At 44.7% G+C, this 27,418-nt stretch overlaps 1 protein-coding gene across 1 annotated transcript in view; it reads right to left on the bottom strand.

Moving 5' to 3' along the window:
• LOC106507571 overlaps positions 1-27,418 on the bottom strand; it is a 292,237-nt gene that overhangs the window by 121,419 nt on the left and 143,400 nt on the right. Inside the window, exon 5 of the mRNA XM_021097535.1 lies at positions 954-1,127. Within this exon, the coding sequence (XP_020953194.1) occupies positions 954-1,127 (174 nt within the window). The remainder of the gene's footprint in view (positions 1-953; positions 1,128-27,418) is intronic.

The raw sequence follows: 27,418 nt of genomic DNA, 5'->3' as shown, positions 1-27,418 counted from the left end.
CTAAAATAAGTTCCCTCCCCTCTCTACGAAAAGGAAAAACTGAATAATATTTCCTGAAAAATAAATGCAAATGTCTCCCTGAATGACATTTCTATTGTCTGAGACTTATGTGGCTTTAATGAAAGTATTTATATCAGAAAAATGAGAGCACGAAGCATAAGGTAACCCAAATCTCTTTCTGGCTGGAAAAGCTCTCCAGTCACTGAAGACAGTTTTGCCAAAAAGGCTTGGCAAGAAGCAGTGATATTTGCAAATTGTTCAGTGAAACGGCTTTTATTTAGTCAATTTCATTCTGGTGTCCAATGGGTTCCCTGCACAGGGATATGTTTCTCAGACAATGACAAGCTTTACGCCACATTATGAGCTATAGCTGAAAATAGAGTAACAGAATATCACTCCTGATTTGTTTTTAAGCTGGAGCTACATGGATAGAAATATCAAAGGAGTGATCCATGGGAGAGTAAATGCTCATTTTGGGGAGAGAAAAGACTTGAAATGGCTATGGAATTGGGCACCAAAGCAGACAAGCATGGCCAGACTTAACGTTGCTTGCTCCAGAAAAGGGAAGAGAGACGGTCCCCTGAGCCAGCTGGCGTCTAACCAGTGAGCACCCCACACCCTCAAGCAGCGTTACTGCCTGCACTGCACACGGATCCAGCTTTGCAACCAAACTTCACATCTCAGATCCAAGAGAGGACTTCTCCCAGAGAGCAAAGATGAGCTCTTTGGAGTTTATGCCGAACTTGCAAGAGGAAAGTCACTCTGCACTGGCTTGAGACACCAAAGAGGCCCTGGGTGCTTGAAGGAAACAGTGAAAAAGGAACAGCGTTGGGAAGAGAAGACTGGCTCTGGGGGCAGGCAGGGCAGGTTCCGAAACACAGATTCAGCGTGGGGAGAGCATTGCCTCCTCTAACCCTCACTTTGCTCATCTGCAAAATGGGGAGGCTACTGACCTTGTTAAGTTGCTTTGCGATGAGCGTGACACGTATCAGGAGCCAACAGGTACCCGCATGCCCCCTTCTCTGGTCTGGGGAGTGGGAGCATGTCCGTAACGACGGTCCTCCCTGGAATGGAGGTCTATTTACTTGGAGTGATGCAGGAGCTGGCTGCCTGGAGCCTGAAAACACCTGGGGTCAAAAGAAGCTGGTGTTTAATCAGGCTCGTCGGAGAGTAATGCAGGTCAGCTGGGAGTTTAGCAAAGCAACCTGAAACACAAAGAACCAGAGCCTACGCCCCTGACTTGGGTGGACCCATCAACACATCTTCCGAAAAGGTCGCATGTCCCCCAGGTCTTCACTGTCTAAGGCGCCTCACCAAGCAGAGCACCTTCATCTGATCATATATCCCAGGTTCATACTGGCTGCAAGTTGGCTTGAGTCTTGGACATAGGCTATGTCTGGCTTTAGGTTGCCACTGGATCACACCACCGAAGGCGGGTGCCCTGCCATGGGGGCCGGCGCTAGAAATGTGCTCTGCAGGGTCGGAGGAGGCACAGTTCTAGCCAGTGAGAAAGGGAACACTCTGGCATCTGACCAGTGTGGGTTGGGAGAGGAATGACTTTGAGCAAGTTATTCAGCCTCACAAAACCTCGGTTTGCTCATCGACACAATGGCGATGGTATTCTCTCCCATTCTTGTTAGAAACAACATATACAGAACATTCAACGCATTACCATGCGTTAAACCCTCAGTACATGACTATCATAAATAGTCCAAGTTTTGAGAATTCTCCAACATGCTTCCTTATATCCTTGATTTAATTACACATACACACAATTTTAGAATTGGTTTTATATTTTAAAATTGGGGGGAATATATCTTATGTTAGATTATAGAAACAAAACAAATAATCTCCTAAAAATCTATACATTCCAAGGATCTCCTAAACTCACAAAGCTTTTTTTTTTTTATTTATTTATTTATTTTTTTGGCTTTTTTAAGGTTGCACCTGTGACATATGGAAGTTCCCAGGCTAGGGGCTGAATCGGAGCTGCAGCTGCCAGCCTACACAACACCCACAGCAACATGGAATCTGAGCTTTGTCTGTGACCTACACACAGCTCATGGCAATGCTGGATTACTTAACCCACTGAGCTAGGCCAGGAATTGAACCTGCATCCTCATGGATACTAGTCAGGTTGGTTTCCGTGAGCCACAGGGGAACTCCCACAGAGCTAATTTTATAGAAGAACAAAGACAAAGAGAGATACAAAGAAGAAAAGTGTCCTGCCTTTGTCATAGAGACCTCATGACTGTTTCCCGAAATCCTCAGTCAGTAGCTCTTTTCATTCTGTCTTCCTGAATTACGCTGCTGCTCTGTCTACCGTGGGTGCGCTCCTGCTGGGCTTCTTCAGAACTGCCCCAAGGTGTGCGGTCCGGTTAGTACCCGGTGTTGGTTGAGTTCATTTGTGCATTGAATGGCATCTCTACATTTTATTGGAGCGTGACAGAAAACAGTCCCAAATGGCTATGGGTGTACTATCCTCACGAGGGCGTCAGAAGCAAAATGTTCCTTTACGACCTTGACAGATGATGAGAGCTTGTCTGAATTACAGCGAGGAGGTCATCAGAGCTGCTCTGTCTTCTGGATCCTGTGATATCTGCCTGCTTCATCAAGAAGATCTAGCCACTAAATGGAAAATGGACTTCGCTGCTTCCACTGGTGTGGTTTTTAAAGGCAGGAACACTTTTGTTCTGCTAATTACTAAGTTTGTAACCTTAGGAACATGACTTAACTTTCCTGAGCCTGATTATCCTCATTAAGAAGGCTTGCGATAGTAACCCCTACTTCGCAGAGTTGCCATGAGAGTCAAATATGATAGTGAATATACAGTCTTAACAGAGTGCCTGGTGCATAAAGGGGCTTGATAAAAGATAATCGTGATTATGAGCATCAAGAAGTTCCCCAAGAAATGTTTAGTTCCTTTGTGATTCTTAGATGCTGTCAGGAATAAATGATGGAACAAAGTGAAAACATTTGGTAAATTCTGCATCTAGGAAACCACTTAATGCCAGGCAAATTGGCCTGCTGTTGATGACTGTTTGAAACATGATTCATTTTCAAAACTTTGAACTATTTTGAGAAGTTAACTATATCATGCATTTTTAAACAATTATAGCAACATAGCTTTTGCCAAAGAATGACATAATTTGACCTTCCTTGAGTAAAGGATGGGGACATAAAGACAATAAACAGAAAAATGGAAGAGCTATTTTATACCAAAGAAGCCAACCCAAAAAAGTTTAATGGAGGTCTTTTAAGAATTCTGTAACTTTCTTAAGTCCCAGCTTTTGCTGTTTTGCAAATTCATCTCTATTTCCTCATGCATATTAGCAATAAAGTCTATAAAAGCTTGACTTTTTGGTAGTTGTGTAATATCAGGTAAGCCATTTAATCTTTTGGTACCTCAGTTTCTTTATAAATTAGAAATAAAATAATGTTTAAAGTTATTAGGAATGTAAGTAAAATAATTCATTGAAGACAGCAATGAATCTATTCTGAGTCATATTTGAAAAAAAAATGAAATTGGCCATAGTTAAGTTTTTTCTTCCTCCAGATTTTAACTTTAAAAGCACATAAACAAAATGAGCCCACGAGTTTAACCAAAATAATAAGGAAATGGTAGACTTGGCCATGAGAAGTGGGAAAATGGGGAGGAGGCAGTTTCAAAGCAGAGAAGACTGGAGAGAATTGGTTCTCTGGGTCTGTAAGAAGGAAGCAGAGAGGATGTGACCTGTTTGAGACCAAGAAGAGACTCTCAAGTCTGGCCTTGAAGCAAGATGGAACACACCTCAGGGTCAGGGTTAGGGTTAGGGTTAGGGTTAGGGTCATGGTAATGCAAGTGCCCCCCAAAGAGATGTTGGACCATTTTCTCTTCAGAATTACTGTCACCAAAACCACCAAAGGATTTCTGTTTGCTTGTTTGTTTGTTGCTTTTTAGGGTTGTACTTGCGGCATATGGAGGTTCCCAGGCTAGGAGTCTAATCGGAGCTGTAGCCACCGGCCTATGCCACAGCCACCACCACGTGGGATCTGAGCTGCATCTGTGACCTACTCCACAGCTCTCAGCAATGCTGGGTCCTTAACCCACTGAGGGAGGCCAGGTATCGAACCCACATCCTCATGGGTACTAGTCGAGTTTGTTAACCACTGAGCCCTGATGGGAACTCCACCAAAGGATTTTTTACCCAAACTCCCCATGAACATCACTGTCTTAACTATTCATCACAGAGGACTTTCTGCTAGACCATTTTCTCTTCAGAATTACTGTCATCAAAACCACCAACAGGGAGTTTCCATCATGGCTCAGCAGAAACAGATCTGACTAGATCCATGAAGTCACAGGTTTGCTCCCTGGCCTCGCTCAGTGGGTTAAGGATCCAGCAGTGCTGTGAGCTGTGGTGTAGGTGGCAGACGCAGCTCGGATCCTGCCATTGCTGTGCTGTGGCGTAGGCCAGCACATGCCACAATCGAATGCTCTAACTCAACCCCTAGCCTGGGAACCTCCATATGCCACAGGTGCATCCCTAAAAAGACAACAGGAACAACCAAAAAGCAAAGGATCTTTTAACCAAACTCCTCGTGGACATCATTGTCTTAACTATTCAACACAGAGGACATTCATCCTGTCACAGGTAAACAACTGATGCGTTACCTCACAAGGGAAAACACCATGCTGATTGACAGATAAAGAAGTGGGGTGGGGGCTCTTCTTAGGAATATGCTCCAGATAAAAGGGGAATGTCCCATGAATCTATGCCTCCACAACATGCAGCTACACAGCCACACACACACACACACACACACACACACACACACACACACACAGAAGTAGGGAGAGTTTCTTATCTTAGACCTTTTAGAAGAGAGCTTATATTAATATGTGGGCTTCCAGGCAAGTAAGTTTTTGCATGTATCAAGGTAAATACCTCCATAGACAAGAAATGTCCTCAACCATCACAATCGAACTATAGCTGAGTCAGTTATAAACTATAACCTTAGCCTGTTATCTTCAAAAGGGGTGATACTATACCCAAGGCATGGAATCAACCTAAATTTCCATTGGCAAATGAATGGATTAAGAAGATGTGGTATGTAAACACAATGGAATACTACTCAGTCATAAAAAAGAACAAAATAATGCCATTCACAGCAACCTGGATGCAACTAGAGATTATCACACTAAGTGAAATCAGTCAGAAAAAGACAAATACCGTATGCTATCACTTAGATGTGGAATCTAAAATGTGCACAAACGAACCCATCTACAAAACAGAAACAGACTGACAGACATAGAGAACAGACTTGTGGTTGCCAAGGGGGAGGAAGGAGGGAGAAGGATGGACTAGGAGTTTGGGGTTAGAAAATGTAAACTCTTACATTTAAAATGGATAAACAATAAGGTCATACATACTGCATAGAATAGGGAATGATTTCCAGTCTCCTGGGATATTCCTTGATAGAAAATAATATTAAAAAAGAATATATGTATATATATTCACATCTATATAATTCATATATATAATTTACATATACAATTCATATACATATATATGTGAATGACTGTGTCACTTTGTTCTATAGCAGAAATGGTCACAGCACTGTAAATCAACTATACTCTAATAAAAAAGAAAAGGGGGGCGACACCCCTGCTACCAGGTTGTTGAGGACATCAGCATTTTAGATCAGATCAGTGCCCTCCATGTCCCTCCATCCCCAGGCATCCCTAAGAGAAATCCTATCCTCCCCACATAGATGATGAGCTTCGCAAGTACAAAGGCCAGTTCATCTTGGCAGCTTTGACAATGTCTAGATCAAGGCCTCCTACGGAGTAAGTTACCACTAAGGGTTTGAGAGCAGGAGGAAGGGAAGTTAGTGGAGGTAGTAGCCTGAATGCCTTGATTCTAATAGTTGCCAAAATATGACCAGGCGGGGCCGCCCCAATAAACTCCTTTCTATTCATACCTGCTATAAAACCAAGGCAAGGTCTGCTGGTGACATTTACCTTTTCAAGATGCACTGGCACACCACCCCTTAGTAGGACTATCTCATAAGGTGAGAAGCTTTTCTTTTCCATACTCATAGGACCTCAGCTCATTGGAGAAAATAATACCAGGGTCCTAGAATCTAGTTAGAGCAGACCCAGCATGAAGATTCAAAGCCCTGAATTGGAGGGATGATGTTTTATCCTGTTTTATATATGTCACGTCACATAGGTTATTACCAGGCATTTAGTGGCTCTCCTATAAATATTGGTTGAATGAGTCACAGGGGTGAAATTAACTCCAGGATTGCAGAAATCTACTGTTATTAAATGGTTTACCTGTGAAGAAACCCAAGCTCAAAGTGGTTCAGGATATTCCCCAAGATGACACAAGACTACAGCTAACAGGGCTCCAAGTGCACTATTATTTCTATCACATTCACCTGTGCCAGTGCGAATGAATGAGAGAAATCATACCTGAAATTGATGTTCCAAGAATCAGAGAGCTACTGGAGAAGAGTTAGCGTTGAGTGGAAGAGCCATGTGTTCTCGTCTATAATGCCCTCGAGATCATACGTGCTTTGCATATTCATAAAACCAGAATCCCGGTCACTCCCTAGTAAAAATGACTACGTGGTGTCAGACCCCAGTCTTATCCCTTCTCCGAACTCTAATTCCCTGTGTGACCTTTATAGCAACACTTCATCTTTTTCCCATCTGTAAAATAGGGACTGTGGGAATCGATGATCTCTTCAATCCCTTAGTTCACTTTAAAAGGTTTTTGATTCTACAGCATCGCTGTGTTTTTATCTCCCGGGATCACTATTGCTTGAACTGCTGCAGAAATCACCAACCTTTACTCAAGACAAATATCTTATCAGATTACATGGGGAAGGCAGTAGATAGTGATGTAAGGTAAGTCTCTAAACTTATCATAAACCACCCAAAAAGAAGGAGATATTTTGCAAATTTTGTCAGTGTTGTTTCTGTGCCAGCAATAACTTCCAAACAGAAGTGTCTGAATTCAAGGCAAAAGATTCACAAAGTCAGTGAGGTGGGAGGTGGGAGAAACCTTCCGGTAACCCAGAGTGAAACAAAATGGACTATAATTTGGGTCTGAAGTTTTTTGTTCTTTTTTTCTCTGGGAGATCTCCTCTCTGGTTTGATGCTATTCTTTTTCCCAAGAGACAATGCTGCTGTCGCAGTATGTTTGGGGGCAAGATAACCATCACCAGGACGTATCACAAATTATTAATAATGTATCACTGCAAATCTACCTTGTCTCAATAAACATCCTGTCTCCAAATGCAGATAAAGGGTCCAGCAGGCAGATGCTGGAATTTATTATCCTCACATTTCCCATTTCTCTAAGGATAGTGTCCAGTACCCGAGTTCCCCTGCAGGAAGTTGTACTGTAGGGAAAGGAAACTAACATTTACTAAGCAACCTCCATGTGCCAGATGCTTCTCAGGCCTGAAAAGTACATTTTACCAACCCCATTTTGCAAATGAGGATACTGAGGCTAGAAGGGGTGGGGTGGCTTGTCTAAGAACATCAGGCTTGCAAGTACCAGGGGCTTGCGCCCCTTTCCAGATGTCTTACTGCAAAGCTCTTTATCTTCTTGTAACACAGGGCCAGCAAGTTGTTATCTTTATCTTGCCTGCTTTAGCTACCATAGCTTTGTATACAGTAGGTGCTCAGGCAAGCTTAGCCAAATTGAAGTTTTGAAAAATGAACATGGAAGAAGGCCCTGCAGGTCTGCTGTCTAAAAACAGATTCCTGGAGTTCCCGTCGTGGTGCAGTGGTTAACAAATCCGACTAGGAACCATGAGGTTGCAGGTTCGATCCCTGGCCTTGCTCAGTGGGTTAAGGATCCACCATTGCCGTGAGCTGTGGTGTAGGTTGCAGATGCAGCTAGGATCTGGTGTTGCTGTGGCTCTGGTGTAGGCTGGTGGCTACAGCTCCAATTAGACCCCGAGCCTGGGAACCTCCATTTGCCGCAGGAGCAGCCTTAGAAAAGGCAAAAAGACAAAAAAATATAAATAAAAACAGATTCTTACACATGAGCAGGGAGATGAATTTGCAGAGAACAGAGCAATCTCCCTAAGAGGTGGTTGATCCTAAGGCTTCCTCACTATTTCTCTCCCTCATTCTTCCTCTCCTTTAGAGTGTCTGTGATTGAATTGATACGAATGCAGCCCTCTTCTTACCTTTGATTACAGAACCTAGCAAGTTGCCTGCATATTTATATGTTTCCATCTATATATGTCTCTCCTGCTTGGTTGAGGAGGGGGTGTTACATGTGTGCCCTTCACCTCATACTGTAGTAGTGCACATAAGTGATGGAAAAAAACAGACCAACGCTTTTAACCTATGTCCCTCCCTTCCCCACATCATATTATAGCTCCTGTTCAAGAAAGAACATGGAGTTGCTTGACATTCAACAGGCTACGACGGCTGGTAGACAGGGTCACACTGCGCTAAAAAGCAGTGAGCACGTATCTATCACAGTGCACTCTCCGGAGGAGGAGCCGGGCCAGCCACCCCATCGGTGCAGGATGCTGTAAGAGGACCCACTCTTACAGATTCAAAAAGGAGATGAAGACAGTCATGGCTTCAATACAATTTCCTAAGGAGTGTGAAACGGAGCTAGGGCACCAGCTAGGCTACAGCTGATACAATGTTTGCTCCATAATTGTTGCTAGTGTGTGTGTGGGCAGCCCCTTAGGTCCACAAATTTGAAAGAGAAGAGGAGTTTTGGACACTAAAATCCAATCCACATCTCCAATTAATCTCATTAGACTGTATTCCCCTTCAAGGCAGGAGAGTGCCAACACTGGTACCAGAGCTAGGTTAATGACTCAAAGGCAGTGTGCCAGTAATTTTTACTCTCGAACCTACCCTATTAAGTCATTTTGCTCCTCATTATACAGATGAAGAAATTGAGGCCTGGAACTTAGGGAAGTTACCCAAGTCATACAGCTTAAAAAGGTGGGATCTGACATCGGCTTAGAGAAAAAAAAAAATGCATTTCTTGTGCTTCGGCTATGGCTGTTTGGGAGAAAGCGGCACACATTCTTAGTCCTCAAGTAAATAAAAAGCGAAACGCAAATTCTCTGGGTATCCAGGTGCCCTTGAAGGAAATCATCATCTATTTCCCTTTGAAGCCGCTCCTGGAGATAGCCGAGTGTTGTGCAAGGGAGTTCTTGTAAAAATAGGCATCGCTCACCAGGCTCCATTTCCACAACCACGGGAGTATGAAAAACCCTGAGCAGTCATAAGAAAACTGAACAATTTTACTGACAAATTAAAGGTTTGGGAGGCAGCGGGAGAAACTGGTCAGCTGCAACTTCAGAGAAAGCCACACTGAACATTTCAAAGCCTCCACTTCAATTATGAAGGGAGAAGCTGAGGTCTGGGAAGTGGTCCCCAATGGGTGTGTGCCCAGCATTAAATATGCCCTCTTGTACTCAGCAGGCTTGAAGCCTTTTAAGGAGGGACTGCAGAGCAGGACAGGGAGTGGGGGAGAAGAGCCAGAGCCAGCAAAAGATGGGGGCGGGGATGAAGGGGAGGGAGGGAGGGAGGGGAAAAGACTGGTCTGTCAGAGAGAGGCCCTGCTCTGTTCAACCAGGTGGCAGAGCCCGAGAATGGCATTTTAGGGACTGCTCTTTGCAAACTGAAGACCCGAGTGGGTGACTTCCTGCCTCAGGCTTCTCAGCTTGGCAACCGAGGCTGAAATTGGCTGGAAAAATAAAAAGAGTAAAAAATATGGGTGAAGCACTTACTATAATATACGCGTGATATGTATAATATATATTGTATGTATATCATTACAATTCATATGCTTTTATCCATATTTTTCAGGAAAAAAGAGAACAAAGTTCAGAAAGTTTACACAAGATAACGCATAAATGGCAGAGCAATTGCCGTCTTTTCCTATAAGCGCTTCACAAGTTGCCAAGATGTATTTTCCTCCAGGAAGTCCACCTTGTTGCTCCAGGTCCGGGTTAAATGCCATCCTCTCTGAGTTTCTATCCCATCCTACTACCTACCACTCATATTCTAAGGGCCCACTTTCTCCTTTGCTAGACCTTATGGTCCCTAGCATGCCGGTATTGTTGGCAGCTCCCCTACCCCCACTCCCAGCACAGTTCATGTTCAGTTTTGGAAATGAGGCTTGAATAACCCTTCTTGGACCTTCTTTCTTACCCTTGCAGGGGACCATGAATGCTACTCAGGCTGCCCTTTGCCCTGAGAGCCCACACGTTGGGTTTTTAGCTCCAACTTCCTCTTCACCCTCCTTCCTCTCCAATTCTCCTTAAAACTCTACTGTCAGCCCCGAGTCAAGAGGGAAACTACTCAATATGTGATCTCACTACAAGACAAAAGTAATAGGAAAGAGTACCATTCATTTTCCATCCCAGCAATGTCTGCAGATTCAGTAACAGAAATAATTGTCATCTACTGAGATGTAAATGATATTACCAGCAGTGATGATAATAACAGCTGATTTTCACTGAGAATTTACTCTGCCCCCCTACTTTTGCAAGTATTTCCTCACTTAATTCTCACTACAGTCAAGAAATACGCAGAGAATCATTATCTCTGTTTTATAGAGTACTAAGGTCTATGGATGCTAAATCCTGAACCATGACCACACCACAATAACTTGAACATAATTATGAATTTAATAAAGTTTCTTTTTTTGTGGTGACCTGAGCTGCTGCAGTGACAATGCCAGATCCTTCACCTGCTGTGCCACAAGAGAGTGCTAATAAAGCTCCTTTTACATCAGCTGCCTTTCCAAAAAAAAAAGCAAATATAGGAACTATGGAAATGGTCATATATCGAGCAGATATTATGTGCCAGCAACCATTATACACTCATTTACATTAGTCATTTAAGGAGTTAATGTCCCCAGAAATAAAGTGAGTACGGTTGTATGAATTGATACAAAAGTAACTAATGGAGGTAAATTGATTTAGAGAAGTTAAGGCAGGCAGCTGGACATAATGACCCCTTGAGTTCCACCCCAGACTTAACAGACAGTATTTCAAAGATGTATGAGGCTACATGGTGAACCAGTAAGGAAAAGAGACGAGTCTATGAGCACCATGTTATCACAAAGCAGAGGACAGGACTCTTCCGTAGCTGCCTAAGGGTTGTCTCCCTGGGGCTCCACAGTGTGGCAACTTGGGGATGTGGCCCGTCCCAAAGGAATGCCCTGCTCCCTGCAGCTGATGGGCTGTGTCTCAACAATCTCTTTGGATTCACGGTGGAATGGCAATTATTTAAAATTGGCTCAGGTCTGCATACTCCACTGGATTCTTTGTTATTCCCCTTTAAGTCTTTCCCCTGGGACAGCTTAAACAGCTCTATCTTTTTAATGACAAACTATCCATCGATAGCCCTGGAAATGAAATCAACCTTTTGTTTAGCAACCAGTCTGCTTATTTATTTTCCAAGTTCACGAGTTTATATGTACACTGCTCTTAATGGGCAGTGAATAAAAATGCCTCTTTTTATTTTCTTTTCATTTGCATTGTTGCTGATAATGGCTATTATCAAGCCATTAGAGGCAGAAAAGTACCCTTTTTTTGCCTTCCAAGATGGGCTGCATTTATGTATGTGTGTTCTATGTGGATTGGTGCATATGTTAAACTTTCTTTTTCACTTTTTTCTCTGATACAGATGGTTTTATGTCAGTCAGATAATTTTTCTCACTGCTATATGGAATTTTATATATATATATGCAATACATATGCAATTACGTCTGTGTGTACATATATATGTGTATGTATATATACACATAACATATTCATTTACATATATAAATGCTCACACACATCTATGCATATACCTGAGCATATTCACATACACACACAGAAAAGTTGCTTTTTTCATTCAAAATGAAAAGTCCATGGCAGGGATGTGAAATGAATTCTATTCCACATCAAAATCTGAAGCATTGTTATGTAAATCTATGACACCCCAGACTTGTTTTAAACAAAAGATTTGATGGACTGAGACTGGACTGAACTATTTTGCACAAAAGACTTGAGTCCATACGTGGCCCATTTATGCTCATAATCAACTAGAACCATTGTTACGTTGTATCCAAGAGGCACAGCCGTGAGGATGAAAACTAAGGAAAGGCATTCTTTATCCAGATGTTCCTAAATGTCTACTTAACACACACACACAAAATAGTCAGATCTGGGAACTGATTTTTAAAAGATTTTGCGGATTCTTGAGGGTGGCCTGCATAGAGTGTGGGTTATGCTTTCATGGGAGGCAGAAAGAAGGAGTTCAATTTTGTTTTCTTTAGTACAGTAGGTGAGAAGGGCAAAGTGACGTTGGCTAGCATTTGTTGGCTATCATTATGTTCTAGGTTTTTTAATAAGTCCGTTGACATTGCATCCATAAGGAAGGTCATGCTTTAAAATTCACATGACTTCTATAAGGTGTTATCTTCATTTTATTGTTGATCAAGCAGGGGCAAAGAGTGATTGTTGGCAACTAGGAAAGGTCAGATTGACAGGAACACAAACTGTAAAGGAAAACCCAATAGCAAAAAAAAAAAAAAAACGTTAAGCTCAGTCCTGTGATTGATACCAAAGCCTGGATGGACAGACTATATTAGAGCAGTGGTTCTCAAGTGGGGCAGCTCTGAGTTCCTAGGGACATGTCTGGAGACACTCAGGCTGGAAGTGAGAGTGCCACTAGCACACAGCGGGTAGGGGCCAGGGACAGTGCAAAACATCTTACCGCACAGGGGCAAGGGTAACAAAGGAGTATCCAGCCCTAATTGCAAGAGCGCCTGGGCTGATGACCACTCCATCTTTCAGCTAAGACTCCTGGTGCTGCTTATCCCTGCTGCTTTTCTATCATCAGCATGCTAATTCGGATCTGAGAAACAAATACTGTAACATCAGCACATACTTTGGGAAGAAGCATAAGGTAGAGAAACAAATGCAAGCCCTGACTCTGCTACTTGTAACTTCTGCATCTTGTGGGTGTGTCTTTTCCCTGGATGACTCAGTTCTCTTGTCCGCAAATTTAGAAAAATACCAGCACAAACCCCGTGAGGGTTTTGCAAGGATTCAACGCGATAATGCATATCAAGAGTTTAGTGAGACACTGGGTGTAGAGTAACTGTTCAACCACTCAGTTGTTATTTTTACTTCATTGCTGTTATTATTACTTCAGCCTCTATTTCCATTTTCTGGTGAGCACTCAGTTTTTAATACCATCCTTTTGTTTTTTAAGGAAGCTTTTATCTCAAGGTTAGGTAGACCTGCTTTCACTCATGTCTGATTACAGGGTGCAGCAGCATCAGAATGCAGGGAGAGGGCCAAGCTTCAGGAAGAAGGCACGGGCCATTTTTAAGACCCACTCTTCCATGACAAACTCCACAAACTCTGCAACGCGTTATCCTCCATGTCTTGCCATCACACCCAGAGCCCTCCGAGGCCCTCCAAGGTCCTCCGAGGTCCCAGCAGAGCAAAATCTCTACAGCTGAGACTCATCGAGCATGTGGAGCAGAATGCTTCCTCCATCCCCGAGCTTTTCCCAGCCAGCCAAGGAGAGCACCAGGCAGCCCAAGGGAGCTGGCTACAAACATCGTGGGGGACTTCAAATTACTGCCATCAAGCGTGAGAATGACTGAACGAGAGAGAGGGTGGAGGAAAGGAGACAAAAAGCATGTGATCGGTATCGTGGAACTCAGAGGATTCAAGCAATCTGCCTGGGGCCTGACTGTAAATATACGAGAAAGCCAACATTCAAACTCCAGAGATCTCTTCTTCTCAAGCCCTCTGCTGTTTGTCCTCAGACTAAAAGGAATCCTCTGATCAGAGAAGTATACATAGGACCCTGAATCCAGGTACTTACAAGAAAGGCAGAGGGAGGTAATCTCGTTATTGATGAAACACTGTAAAGATTGAAATGGAATGTGGTGTTTGCTGTCGAGTACAGAAAACAGAGAAATAAGAAATATCCATCAAACTCTCCCACATAGAAAATAAACTTTCTGTGGAAAGACAAGAGAGAGTTCTTGTGTTGGCTGTCAGATCCCTCTGCTAGCTGTCTCTCCTTGGCTTGCGGGTGGCTGGGCAGCAACACCCCTGGGAGGGAGGGAGGTGCAGCCTCCTCCACCAGCTGGGAGATGTCACTCCATCATTTCGGGCCTCATGAATAACTGGACAACTGCTTGGGCAAGTTGCCGCTCTAACCAGTGTACATCAGCTCCTGAAATGAAGACTGGAATGACTACGGAATGCTGAAGTGTGTCGGAAACTTACCAGTGACAACTATGAAAATGGTGTAGCCCATCACTGCCATCACCATGGAAACAGTACCACCAAAACCACTATCCTTATCCTCCTCTTCACCACCACCATCACCGCCCACTGCCATCATCATCATCATCATCGTCATCGCTGCCTCCATCATCATCGTCATCACCGCCCTTTCCTCCATCAGTCGTCATCACCATGACCATCGTCACCGTTATCAGTGCCGCCACCACCACCCTCGCCGCCATCATTATCTTCATCATCATCATGATTATCACCACCACCACCATCGGCATCACTACCAGCATTATCACCACTACCCAGAATTATCATCATCATCATCGTCATTGCTACGCATTAAGGACTGGTTTGCATTAAATAGTTCATTTAGCGCTCGTGGCAGGAGGCAGGCAGATCTTGATATAATAAATTAATCTTTCTTTCTTTATGGCTGAGGAAACTCTGGGTCCATCCAATGGATGAAACAACTTACCCAGGATCATACTTGGCAGGACATTCCCCACCCAAACAGAACCACCTGCCAATATTGTGCCCATTCTTTAAGAACAAAAGCTCTTTTACCAAGCCACCCCAAAGCCTTACTATTGGTGTTATCTTTTGTGACAATGTATTTCTATTGGAATATAACTCATCAGACATCATATCTAGCTGATAAATGAAAAGGTAGACTCAGGTATTTCCAACACATAGTCAGCACTGAATGCATTAATTAGTTGTAATATCTTCTCCTGAATCCAAATTAAAGCAATAAAATATGCATTTATCTGCCTAATAAGGTAGTACGTATAACACCCCCACCTTGAAAAACACAAGATAAGGAGGAAAATTGTGTTGACCAGCCTTGATCAACGCCAAGGCTAACCAAATTAGATGTTTTCTGTTAAAAAAAATACCTTCTAGTAGAGACAGAACCTTTGACTTAGTCTCTGTAGCAGCCTTGGGTCCAGGGCGAGGCCACCCTACCTCACTGTGAGCTCTCAGTGCCTTGCAAGGTTAGGGCTCTCCCCGGGCTCTGGTTAATTCCCTTGTTTACCAGGCAGAGTCTCCTCAGCCGCAAAGATTTCACTCCTTTCTCCCTGAATCCCTACCCCAGCACAGAGCCTCTCGTATGTGTGCTTTGTACAAATTTTTGGATGAATGAATGAATGTGTTGTTCTTTGTTTGTCAATTTTCCCAACTGTGAAATGCAAGTAGGTAGCCCAGGTGAGCCCCAGGGATGGCTCCGGTGCTCAGAGGATAAAAGGTATGTGGATCTATTGCTGTTGGGTCTGGTTCTGAGCAGGGATGGCTGAGGTGGGTTTCGCTTTTCTGCACTTTTAGAGAAGATAAAAAAGGCTTAATCCGGCAGGCAGACCCATTAATTCTGCATTATCTTTGCAAGCGTGATGCACAACTCCTGGTTAGGAAAGCACTCAGAGGATGCTCCCGTCTCTTTTCTTCAATTCTTGTGTTAACAGATCAAGGTTCATGATCACCACTGCTCTAATCACCACTCCAATTCCTCTACCCCGACTGCATGACCACAGTGGAGGAAGAGGAGCAGGAGAAGGAGGGGGGAAGGAAGAGGAGGGGAGGAGGAAGAGGAGGGGGAGGAGAGGGAGGAAGAGGTGAGGAGAGAGGGAGGGAAGGAGGAGGGAGGAGAGGAGGGGGAGAAGGAAAGGGAGGGGAAGAGTGGGTGGGGAGAGGGAGGGGAGGCGGGGGAGGAGGAGAGGGAGGGGAGGAGGGGGAAGGCAAGGACATAAGCTTCCATGCACATCAGCTGTGAGTTTGAGAGCAGGCAAGACCACCCAGGGAGACACTGGAGGTGAAGGCACCTTACCCGCCAACTGAGGCACAAACCAGGTGGAGAATGAGGTCTCCACTGGGCTCCAGACAGCAGCTAGGTCAGCTGGCCAGCCAGGCCACTCCCAGACGTAGGCCTCTCAAAATCAGGTCATCAGTAGCTTCATGGAGGACAGGCTCAAGCACAGATGGGGAAACAGGAAGTTGCTGGAGTAAGAAATATGCAGCATCTAAAAGGCCTTCAACCCACACAGACCCAAAAAGGCCCAGCAGACATTTTTCTCCACTCTGTGTACCTTTAAAGGACTATGGGGAGGATGGTGTGGGATAGTTACGGCAACATTCTTCAGAGGGAACTTTTTAATGATTTATGGTCAAAACCCGAGGACTGAACTTTCTCCTTTCTGCACAGAGAGACAAAAATAGATGACTTTGGTGATTTACAGAATATCCAGACCTGTGGTTATCATCTCTTCCCTGACTACTTCAGTGCTTCATAACGGGCCTCCCAAATCCATCCTTATCTCCTTCCAACTCACTGTCACACACAGGGAGAAATTTGAGACTGCCTGTGTGACTCTGCAGCTGAAACATTTCTGTGCTGTTTCAGTGCTTTTAGAGTAAATGACAGAATATCAGTGATCTTCCCAGGGTCCTGATGACCCGGCCACTGCTTTTGTCTGCAGTGAGCACACAGCTCTTGCTCTTGATCCCTGGGTTCCAGCAACATCAGCTTCCCTTTAGCTCCTCAAACGTTCCATGGGCCCCTATTCCCTCATCTATCTCTGCTTGACATAAATCTCATTTCTACTTTAGCTTTCAAATCTGCTTCCACTCCCCCAGGAGGAGAACCCCAGCCTCCGTCAAGGCTTCCTATTACCCATTCTCCAAGCATCCTGCACTCTCTGTTCATACCCCTGAAATTCAGATTAGTATGCGTGTGTGTGTGTGTGTGTGTGTATGTGTGTGTGTGTGTTTGTGCACCCCTCACACCTGTCACATTGCCCACGACATGGTAACCACTCAATAAATATTTGTTGAACAAAAGCTGTGGAATGGGGGAATGTTATCTCAAAATAAGAAGTGGGAATTAGGATCACCAGGGAGGCTACTCAGAGCATCACCATGTTAAGGGTCCTTTAATCAATATTTCTATAAATACATGCATGCACGTGTAAGTTTGTGATTCTGCCTGGGGAGTCCAGTATGATATTTCCAGAGGCATCATAAAAATGTTATTAATTCCAATGTGACTATACAGGAAAGAGTTCTGTATCTGAAGTCAGGGGGCAGGGATTTCAGATTCTAATTCCACAGTGACTGGTGGTGTGATTTCTGTTTATTGCATTACAGATAAGTAATGAGTTCCCTAATGTTTTGGTATAAAGGATGATGCATTCATTTCTCAATGACTCTAAGAAGTCCTACTGTGTGCGAAGCAGGCCTAGCTATTTAGGGAAAATAGAAAGCAAAGGCTCCATCTCAGCGCTCTTGAAACTCCCTGTTTAACAGGAAAACCGGCGTATATCTTCACAGTCGAGAGGGAAGAGCCACTTTCAAGATTTGGACAAAGGGTTTTGGGAGCAAAGGAAGGGAACGATTTCAGGGTACTGTTTGCAGGAGTCAGAGAAAGCTCTCCCGGAAAGACTGCTTTGAGAATTAAGTAAAGGATGAGTGCATCTACCACATAAAAGAACAGTAATGGGCACCCGCCCCGGGGCCAGAGAGTACTTAGTGGAAATCCTACTCCAGGTCTCACTCTGGGAGAGCAGGGTTTCTACTTAACCCCTCTCCATCATGCTCCTCATCCACAAACCAGAAGCAATAGCCTCTCCCTTGCCGTTGCGGGGTGAAGTTTAGAGACGCTATACACGCAGTACTTTTTAATCAAAAGGTATGACTCACAGTAGGTGCTCAGTTAATTGCAGCTGGATTTATCATTCCTCTCAGCCTCCACCTCAGGGACAGGCAGGCCAGGGTAGAGGCTTGTCACAGATTCACCACGTTTCTGCAGAGTGTGGTTTGCATAACGCAGCTGAGGGGCAGGGTAAGACAGCTGAGCGTTGTCTTTTGATGGGTTTTTCCCAAGGTGCACCTCACAGGCTCCCGCAATATCAGTTTCTTTGCAATATCAGGAAATTACAGAATGCCAGAGGGTGTTGCAGGGGAAAGCAGCCTCTGACAGCAATGACGAACCTGGGAGAGATTAGAGCAGAGCAGATTCCTGCCGGGTCTCACACTGGGGCTAAGAAAAGCAGTGTGGCAGGCCTCGTTTATTACCTTCAACAGCTTGAATGAACCACCTTGACCCTTTGGGGAAAACGGAGGTGGGCTGAAAGACGTGGGGCATATGAAGTGTTTTCAGGCAGAAAGAGAGGAGGGAATCAAGCGGAGACAAGAGTGCGGACAGCAAGAGTCCAAGTAGACGTGAATTTCTAGGCTCAGCTTTCTGAGCCATCTCAGGAGGGTGCATGTGGGTTCTAGATGCTTCTATATTAAGAACAATCAGGCCTCAACGATCGATCAACTTTCACTCATCAGTCAATACTCATCTCAGATACTGCTCCCCCTAAGACACTTTCTCTGATCCCCAGGTCCGATTAGGCTGTTCCTACTGGTGTCAATCCACTCAGAGGTCTGTGTCATGTGTAGCCATCACAACCAATGAGGAGGACTCAAGAGGGGACCTCCATCTCTGCCTCTCCTGGCCCCTCCACATCGGTGCCTGGTGCCTCCTCTTTCCCTGACACTGGATAAGTATGACAAGCACCCCAATCTTTCTTGACAGTGATCGGCCATGCAAACAGTACCAGGTCAATTCAATGCATATGTGTGTGTGTGCGCGCGCGCGCGTGCGCACGCACTCTCTCTCTCTCAGTTTAGCAAGTAAAATATCCAGTCTCATGGAATAATCAAACCTTGGTGGCCTTCTCAAGTCTGGATTCCTTCCCTTCTCCAGCTGGGCCCCAGCACAAACGTGAAGGCTGACGTTTCAGGAGCGCAGGTGTCAGTCTCTTTCCCCTCTTCCTCCCTGTGCTTGGGCTCCTCCCTTAACTCACCCATGGAGGATGCTGAGCCTCCCCTGCGGGGGATGATGGGAAAAGGCACCACCTAGCTGTTACCTTACTGGTGGTCTTGCAGAGTGGCGTGGCCTGTATGATGTCTTATTTAAAGCTGACTTTCTCCAGAAGAGCTTTGTGGAGTCTTTAAAGACCCCACCTCCTTGGGTGGGGCTCTCTCACCGACTTTCCCATGCCAGATACCACACATACCTGCTTTGGGTGGACACCAGCTCGTTTCTCTGCTGAGAGCTGTTCAACTCTGTTTAGAAGCAACCTAAGAAGATCCCACACCAGATCCTTCTCTCTTGTGTGTGTGATGGCGGGTACGGAGGGGAAAGCAGGGTGGTTTTTCCAGGTCGTGGTCAGTACTCATACTGCATTTGCAGGGTAAATTCTAGGAGTACAGGCTGCTCAACACGGTTCTCACCTTTGCTCCACGACTGAAACTGCTAGGAATCATTTCTTCATTATTGTTGTTATATTCAAGGTGGAAGACAGACACCAGGCTGCTATGCCATCAAAATTTCAAGAGACAGTATTTACATTTTCAGAGTCATCCTGCTAAGACCTCCCACCATGGTGACTCGTAGGAAGGCACTGTCCTTCTCCCCTTTCCATGGAAGCCAGAGAGACTGACGGTGCACCAACAGCTCATTCCAAAAGCTGCCTCCTTCCTGCCACGTTTTCAGTGTAATGCTATCATTGAATAATTATCATCCGTTTTTCCGGGTCTAGAATATCTCTTGTCTAGAGATCTCAGCCAGTTTCCATTTGGGCATTCCATTTTTACTATGGTCATGGATTAATAGGAACTGCTCCAGACCACTGGGATTCCTAGTATAAGGAATTCGTATTATAACATCTCTCTCATAAGGAATCGAAGTCCACAATGTTACAATTTGTGAACTGCTTCCTTATTTCTCAAGCTGGAGAACATGAGATTTAATTCCTTTGGATGATAATCATATTGAAAGAAAAGGAAAAACAGGAGAGTGGGGTTCAAAACGAATAAAACGTCACAAGGAGTTTGAGAAGTACTCCCAGAAATTTGTTAAATATACATTACAAAGCATTCTAATTATTCCATAATTGGCCAAGGCTGTGGTAGTCAACTGTGTTCCATACAATCAAAGTGAAATAGATATTTGGCTGATGGACCAGACACACTCTTTAATCCTCTTAATAAGCATGCCGTCAGCAACAGAACAACATAAATTTAAAAGCATCTCTGTCACCTTGTATAGAAGGGATTGTAAATGGAAAATAAATGTCTGTTAAGTACCTGAAATGGGAAAATATCACTGATACTGTCTCTACTTAGTTTTTTAATCTTAAATATGAGCTTTTGCTCATGAAACACTACTAATTAATCCATTAGCATATTCCTCAAGCATGAATCATGGAGGGTTTCAGGAACACGGCATTCATCATTGGGGACAGAATTTTCATCTTCTCTGCTTTTTTGGCTGAACTGGGCACTGGTATCACTATATCCACCCGGGGAAAAATATGCTTGATAAAAAGTTGTTGAAGAAATTAATAAATTAAAGAACGGATGCAGAGTTCCCATTGTGGTGCAACGGAAAGGAATTCAACTAGCATCTGTGAGGATACAGGTTCAATCCCTGGCCTTGCTCAGTGGATGAAGGATCCAGTGTTGCCATGAGTTGTAGTGTAGGTCACAGCAGATGCAGCTTGGATCCCACCCATGTGGTGGCTGTGGTGTAGGCTGGCAGCTGCAGCTCTGATTTGACCCCCTAGGCTGGGAACTTACCATATCCCATGGTGTGGCCTGAAAAAGCGAAAGAAAGAAAGAAAGAAGAAAGAAAGAAAGAAAGAAAGAAAGAAAGAAAGAAAGAAAGAAAGAAAGAAAGAAAGAAAGAAAGAAAGAAAGAAAGAAAGAAAGAAAGGAGGGAGGGAGGGAGGGAGGGAGGGTGGATCTTTACGCTGGGCACAGAGTGCATAGTACATAGTACATAGTGCACAGAGTACATAGAGTTACTGAACTCCAGCAGCTCAAAACTAAAAGGAAAGAGATGTAAATGTTTTGACAGGAAGCAAAGGCAAGGTAGACAAAGGTGAGGCCTCTGCTCAAGGAGCCTGCAGACTTGGAAAGCCTTCTCATTTCTCCTGGCACTGATTCTCAGGGTTCAGTTCTGGCCAGTGACCTAGGGCTTCAGTGCAGAAGCAGCTCTGGGATGTGGCAGCTCTTGTTGGCCAGAGGGCTGAATGCAACCTTCCTGTAGGGCTCAGCTTGTGGAAGGGGTGATGGAATGTAGATGACAGCGGCTCACCAGCCTTCCATGCACCCGGAGGGAAGAAATACTGACACTGGAGCAAGCACCTCAAACATTAGGACAGGTGAAAATTCATCATCCACCTATTTGGTCAACAAGCAATAACTGAGCATCTATTATATGGGTTCTAGACCCAAGGGACACAGTGTAAACAAAAGCAGACAGTCTTTGCACTTGTGGAGTCTGGGGTCTAGCGCAGGAGACAGGCACTAGATAACTACAAAAATAAATGTAAACATATAAAATAAATATAAAATTACAACTGCCCTAGAATCAATTTTTAGAGTCTTAAGACTAATGGGGTGGCTCTGAATTAGAGTACAGAAAGTATAGGAAGGTGAGATTTCTGACCCCCCAAGTCTGAACTATTTCTAAGACATAATTTAGTAAAACTGAATACTCTCCATTTTTTTTTTCATCCTTTTTTTTCTTCCTTCTTTTCTCCCTTCAATCCCATTCAAAATCTGTGTTCTGGTTCTCAGTAATATTTGTTTTTTAATCGCGTGTGCCAAATGTTGTGATGGCTGACCGCATTTCACAGCTTCGCCATGAGGTAGGGATGAGAAAGACGGTGGGATCAGACGGGCCTTAATGTGAACCCTAGCTCTGGGCCCTACCTCCTGTGTGCCTTTAGGGAAATTGCTCTTTCTCTCTGAGGCCATTTCCTTATTTAAAATCACTTTTTTTTACGAAATAATTTTGCTGTGTGAGCCCCAGAAGAGCAGCTTCCAAAAGAATTCTGAGAAACGGAAAGGAAATGCACTGTCTCGCCTCTCTAGCACCTCTGTTGATGTTCTGACCTCTTTGCTGTCCGCCTTTGTAGATGAGGAATGCACTGCTCTAGAGAACTGGGACTATAATCCCAGAGCACCTGGCATGTGAATTCTGTCTCCAAGGTTTCTGTCTAATTTGTCCAATTAACACGGACCTTAGTCCATGCGACCTTTGACTCTTTGGGTAGATGAGAAACAATTCCAGGAGCTCGGTGTGGGTCTCGGAGGTGCCAAGCTGGTGACCTGAGTTCTGCCTGAATCACTGAGGGGTGTGACAGGACTCACTGGAGGGGTGTTGGGACATTTCCGTTCTAAAGGAAGGTCAGGAATAGACAAGGAAGGCACAGGTCAGGTCCCTTATTTCAGCTTGACACTGACCTGGGAGTCTTCCCTGATTATGTCCCTGCTCTCTTAACAGGGGGCTTTTTTCTTTTATAAGGAAAAGAGAGGGGAGAGCAAGCAAAAGAGGAAGCGAGATGGAGACAGGAAGACAGAGAAGGACAGAAAATGGACCATAAAACTGCCAGGATAAGGGAAAGAAGAACAGCTACAGGAGGAGGGGTTAGGAGTGACCTTGGCTGGAGAATCCACAGGGCTGGCCTCACTCCCCGGGATCACTGGGGCCTCATGTGGTTATATGAGGCCTGTCTCTAGATGAGAACTGTTTTATTCACTGAAAATGTATCTCATATTTATATTTCTGGGTTTAATAATAACACAGCTGGTATATTTGTTTACTAGTGTGCAATATGAAAATTGGAAATTAGAGTTTAAATTAAATTTCACCTTTGAAAAATAACAATGATTTCCCATTTCAAAAGCAATACATTAGATTAGCAACAATATGAAGAAGTACAAAGGACATTAATAGAAAAATGAATTACAAATATACTTACGTACACATATATATGAAATTTGCAAATGTTCAATATTTATCACTGTGTTAGGGATGCTGAAAATTTCACTTCTGTCTTTGCGTAGTTTTGATATAGTTAGTACATAGATATGCTTTTATTTGCAACCTGGGGAATTCCATATATATGTGTACAGTTTCTTCTTTTTTTTCCACTTGACATTTTCCTCTGGCATTAAGTATCTTTCACTGATGAGTCTGGATGCATTATTCCTTATTGAAACATGTATTGAATTTTCCCCTATAGTCAGGGATTTAGGATATTACCAAGAGTTGCCTAATAGAAGCAACACCATGTCAAACAGCCTAGTAATGTGACTGCTTACAATTCATTTTTTGGATAAATTCCAAACAGTTAGATTAGTCAATCAAAAAATAAACGCATTTTAAAGCTCTTGTACATGATGTTAATTTCTTTTGCAAAAAGTTATATTTCTACTAGGAGCATATGAGTATCATCTCATGGGACCTTTGCCCCTCCCACCCCCTACCAGGTGTGTGTGTGTGTGTGTGTGTGTGTGTGTGTGTGATCATCACCAATTTGATTCTTAAAGTAGCATCTCTCATCAGTGGCCTAATTCTCACTGTCCTTTTGTATTTTTACCACTTGTACATTTTTTCCTTTTGTGAATTTTCTGTTAATACCACATGCTCATCTGTCAACTATCCTTTTCATTTCCTTTTCTACCTACATCACTTAGATTCTACCTGCTTTCAGGGAGTTCCCATCGTGGCGCAGTGGTTAACGAATCTGACTAGGAACCATGAGGTTGTGGGTTCGGTCCCTGGCCTTGCTCAGTGGGTTGGGGATCCGGCGTTGCCGTGAGCTGTGGTGTAGGTTGCAGACGCGGCTCGGATCCCACGTTGCTGTGGTTCTGGTATAGGCCGGTGGCTACAGCTCCGATTCGACCCCTAGCCTGGGAACCTCCATATGCCGTGGGAGCGGCCCTAGAAAAGGCAAAAAGACAAAAAAAAAAAAAAAAAAAAAAAAAAAAAAGATTCTACCTGCTTTCAAAAGGATTGTCAGTAACTTTCAGCCAAAGAAAAAGATGCCATCAAAACATTAAAGTCAGGCCAAATAAATCATGCCTGCCACGCGTCACAGGTATATTGTTTTTTAATAAATGCTCTCACCTGTATCTTTTCATTTAGTCTTCTCAAGGTTTCTGGGAGGTCTGGGTACTTACAAGTCTCTTTGTATAGATGTGGAAACTGAGGCTCTTAGAGGGGAAGAGTTGGGGCTGGAACAGAGAGTCCTTCGTTATGCGCACTGCAATTATCCCTGCAGTCTGCTTCCTCTCAAAGTCACAGCACCATCGAGCCCTTTCCATCCATTCAGGCAGTATTTATTGAGGGCCTGCTACACACCAGGCCAGGTTCCTGGCACTGGGACTACAGCGGGAATCAAGAGACAAAGCACTGCCCTAAACTTCAGACCGGACAGGAGACAGGTCACCAGGAAAGATGTGGGTTGTGTTAAGCGGATGAGAGCCAGGAGGAGAGATAAAGGAAGGGGGTAGAGAGCGCGAGGCTGAAGGTGGTGAATGCAGGCGTCATTGCCTAGTGTGTGCTCTTATCTGCTCCCTGCGATATGCAAGGTGGCCAAGTGTTCAGAAACTCCTGTGCAGTCCGGCTGGGACTCTTTAAATGAGAATAGGGATAGATCTCAGTGGCTGCAGACCACTGCCACCCCTCATCCCTCCCGTGGTGCCCTACAGCCAAAATGTATTCGGAAGTCAGAAGTGAAACTGCGCAAATCCATCCTTAACACCGACGTCAAGGTCACTCCAAGGGGAGCCTAGTGCACGCCCACAGGGGGTGAGTATAGGCAAACTGGATGGATGACAATGGGGGCAGAAATCAGGGGGTGTCATAAATGACAGAGGTTGCTTCTACAGGAAACCTGAAGGGAACTGGGCAGAGGGAGAGGGGGCAGGGCAGCTAGTGCCCTTTCAGAGGGGTCAATGTTATTTCTGAGACACAAGCAAATACCTTTCCTGCTCTTTCATGTGAAATGACAGCCCCTCTGCCTGCGTTTTCCCTGGCAGTGTAACTCTGATTACAAACACGGCCAAGAGAATCCCAGGGTGTTACTGCCAAGCTAGGGAGTCAGTGCCACAGAAATCCCAATTCCGAGCTTGAAATTGGAGAATGAACGCCAAAGGGGTGCAGGAAAGGCGTGTGCATTCTTGTCACACAGCTGTCACTGGAGTCCTGAGCTGTGTCTGGAGGCTGCAAGATCACATCTGGAGACGCTGAATGGTTTCTTAATGACAGCCCAGGCGTGGAGGGCCGTGAGGCTAATCTCCGCGGTCAAAGATGACGGCGGCCCCCAGGAGTCCTGAGAGGTCCTTTGGCATTCTCAAAAGACACCAGGTAGCCACCTGGTCTCACTGAGAGACCTCGTATAGAGTCAGGGCTTTCACTAAACCTCTATAAGTCTGATGCACACAAACGAAAGAGAATTTCCTTTAATTAAGGAGTTCCCTTCGTGGCTCAGCAGAAACGAATCTGACTGGTATCCATGAGGTCACAGGTTCATTCCCTGTCCTCACTCAGCGTTGCCATAAGCTGTGGTGTAGGTTGCAGATGCGGCTCAGATCTGGTGTTGCTGGGGCTGTGGTGTAGGCCAGTGGCTACAGCTCCAGTTCGACCCCTGGCCTGGGAACCTCCATATACCGTGGGTGTGGCCTTAAAAGGACAAAAAAAGGGGAGGGGGCATATAGCATAGTATAGCAGAAATTGGTACATTATAAATCAACTATACTTTAATAAAAAAAATGGAAAAAATCACATAGCATAAGATCTACCCGCGTACCAGGTTACGCAGCTTTTACCCACACAGTACAGTGCTGTTAACTGTGTGCCTAAAGTTGTGCCGCAGAACTCCCGGACTTTTTCATCTGGCATCACTGAGACGTCTTGCCCACTGGACAACAACTCCCCATTCCCGTGCCCCTGAAGCCCCTGGTACGATTCCCTTTGTAGGAGGTGTCCAAAGGTGTCAGTCATCAATCCAGAAAGGGAATTCTACTAGGTTTCGAAGCTTCCAGCTTTTAGTTTCCCAGTCTTTTTGTGTGTGCTCTGATATTTTAAAAAGTGGTAAACACTCATTGAGCACATACTACAAGCCAGGCAGTGGACAGGACACTGCAGAAATGCACTTTACCTGCTGGGAGGGCGGGGCCAGTTTCAGCCTAAGCATCACTATGGCTCCATTATCATTAAGCTCAAAGTTGCGTCTCAGCACACCCACGTGCATACACACAGAGATCATCAAGAGTCGGGGCTCTGAGTTTGCACACTTCTTATCAAGGTGGAAAGAACATGCGGCACATGGGCCACTGAATCCCTCAGCCAATCTCATCCCATCCAAAGGGGTTGCTTTCACTGCAGCTCTACCACCTGCAACTCTCAAAACGACCCAGTCAGGACTTCTAAATTCAGTCAGGGCTTCCATACTGGTATAGTCACTAATTTTACTCATTTGGGTGTGAAACTACCACGGCAGACCCCGTGCTAGGGAAACAAAGTCAAATAAGTCAGTGACATTTTCATCAGGTGGGGAAAGCTAGTATCATGCCAGCCCTTTGAAAAGATCATCATCTTGTATTAGGGAAATACATGGTGCTGTGCGGATGGGTAACAGGAGTTCTTGGGGTGATCTGGGGCTCAGGAAAGGATTAGAAAGTAGGGAGAGGTAGGGGGAGAGAGGGAGAGAGGGGGAGAGAGAGGGGAGAGGGGCGATAGTCGGGGGGAGGGAGAGAGAGGGAGAGAGAGGGAGAGAGAGACGGGAGGAGAGAGAGGGAAAGAAGGGGGAGAAAGGGGGAGAGGAGAGAGAAGGAGAGAGAGGGAGGTGGGGGGAGAGAGAGGGAAAGAGAGAGAGAGAGAAAGAATTTAAAGAAGTCAAAACACAGCCTCTATTTCCAAAGCAAATTTCCTGGCCTGGGCTCTGCTCAGTGTTGGTTTAGCAAAGGGCAGAACCCAGGTCTCTTCATCCAGGTGTCCCTGACGTCACTCTGATCTCTTCCTCCACCTGGCTGGGGGTTGTCTTCAATATGGATGGGGAGCCTGTTGTCTAAATCTCACACTTACAAACATTTGGTTGCTCCAGCCAGACTGCTACCAACATCAAAGAGGAAAAGCTGAAAAGTGGGGTAAAAAGGGCAAATGTGGGTGTTGAATGAACACAGATGGTCTCTGTTTGTTTGTAAAAGAGATAGGGGCAGGCCATGACCACCAGAGCCCCATCAGCACCAGCAGGTCTGGATCCAGCCCCACCCTCTGTCA

Source organism: Sus scrofa, chromosome 6, assembly GCF_000003025.6.
Source record: "Sus scrofa isolate TJ Tabasco breed Duroc chromosome 6, Sscrofa11.1, whole genome shotgun sequence".
In the NCBI taxonomy this organism is placed as follows: Eukaryota; Metazoa; Chordata; class Mammalia; order Artiodactyla; family Suidae; genus Sus; species Sus scrofa.
This window is presented reverse-complemented; position numbering and strand designations above follow the sequence as displayed.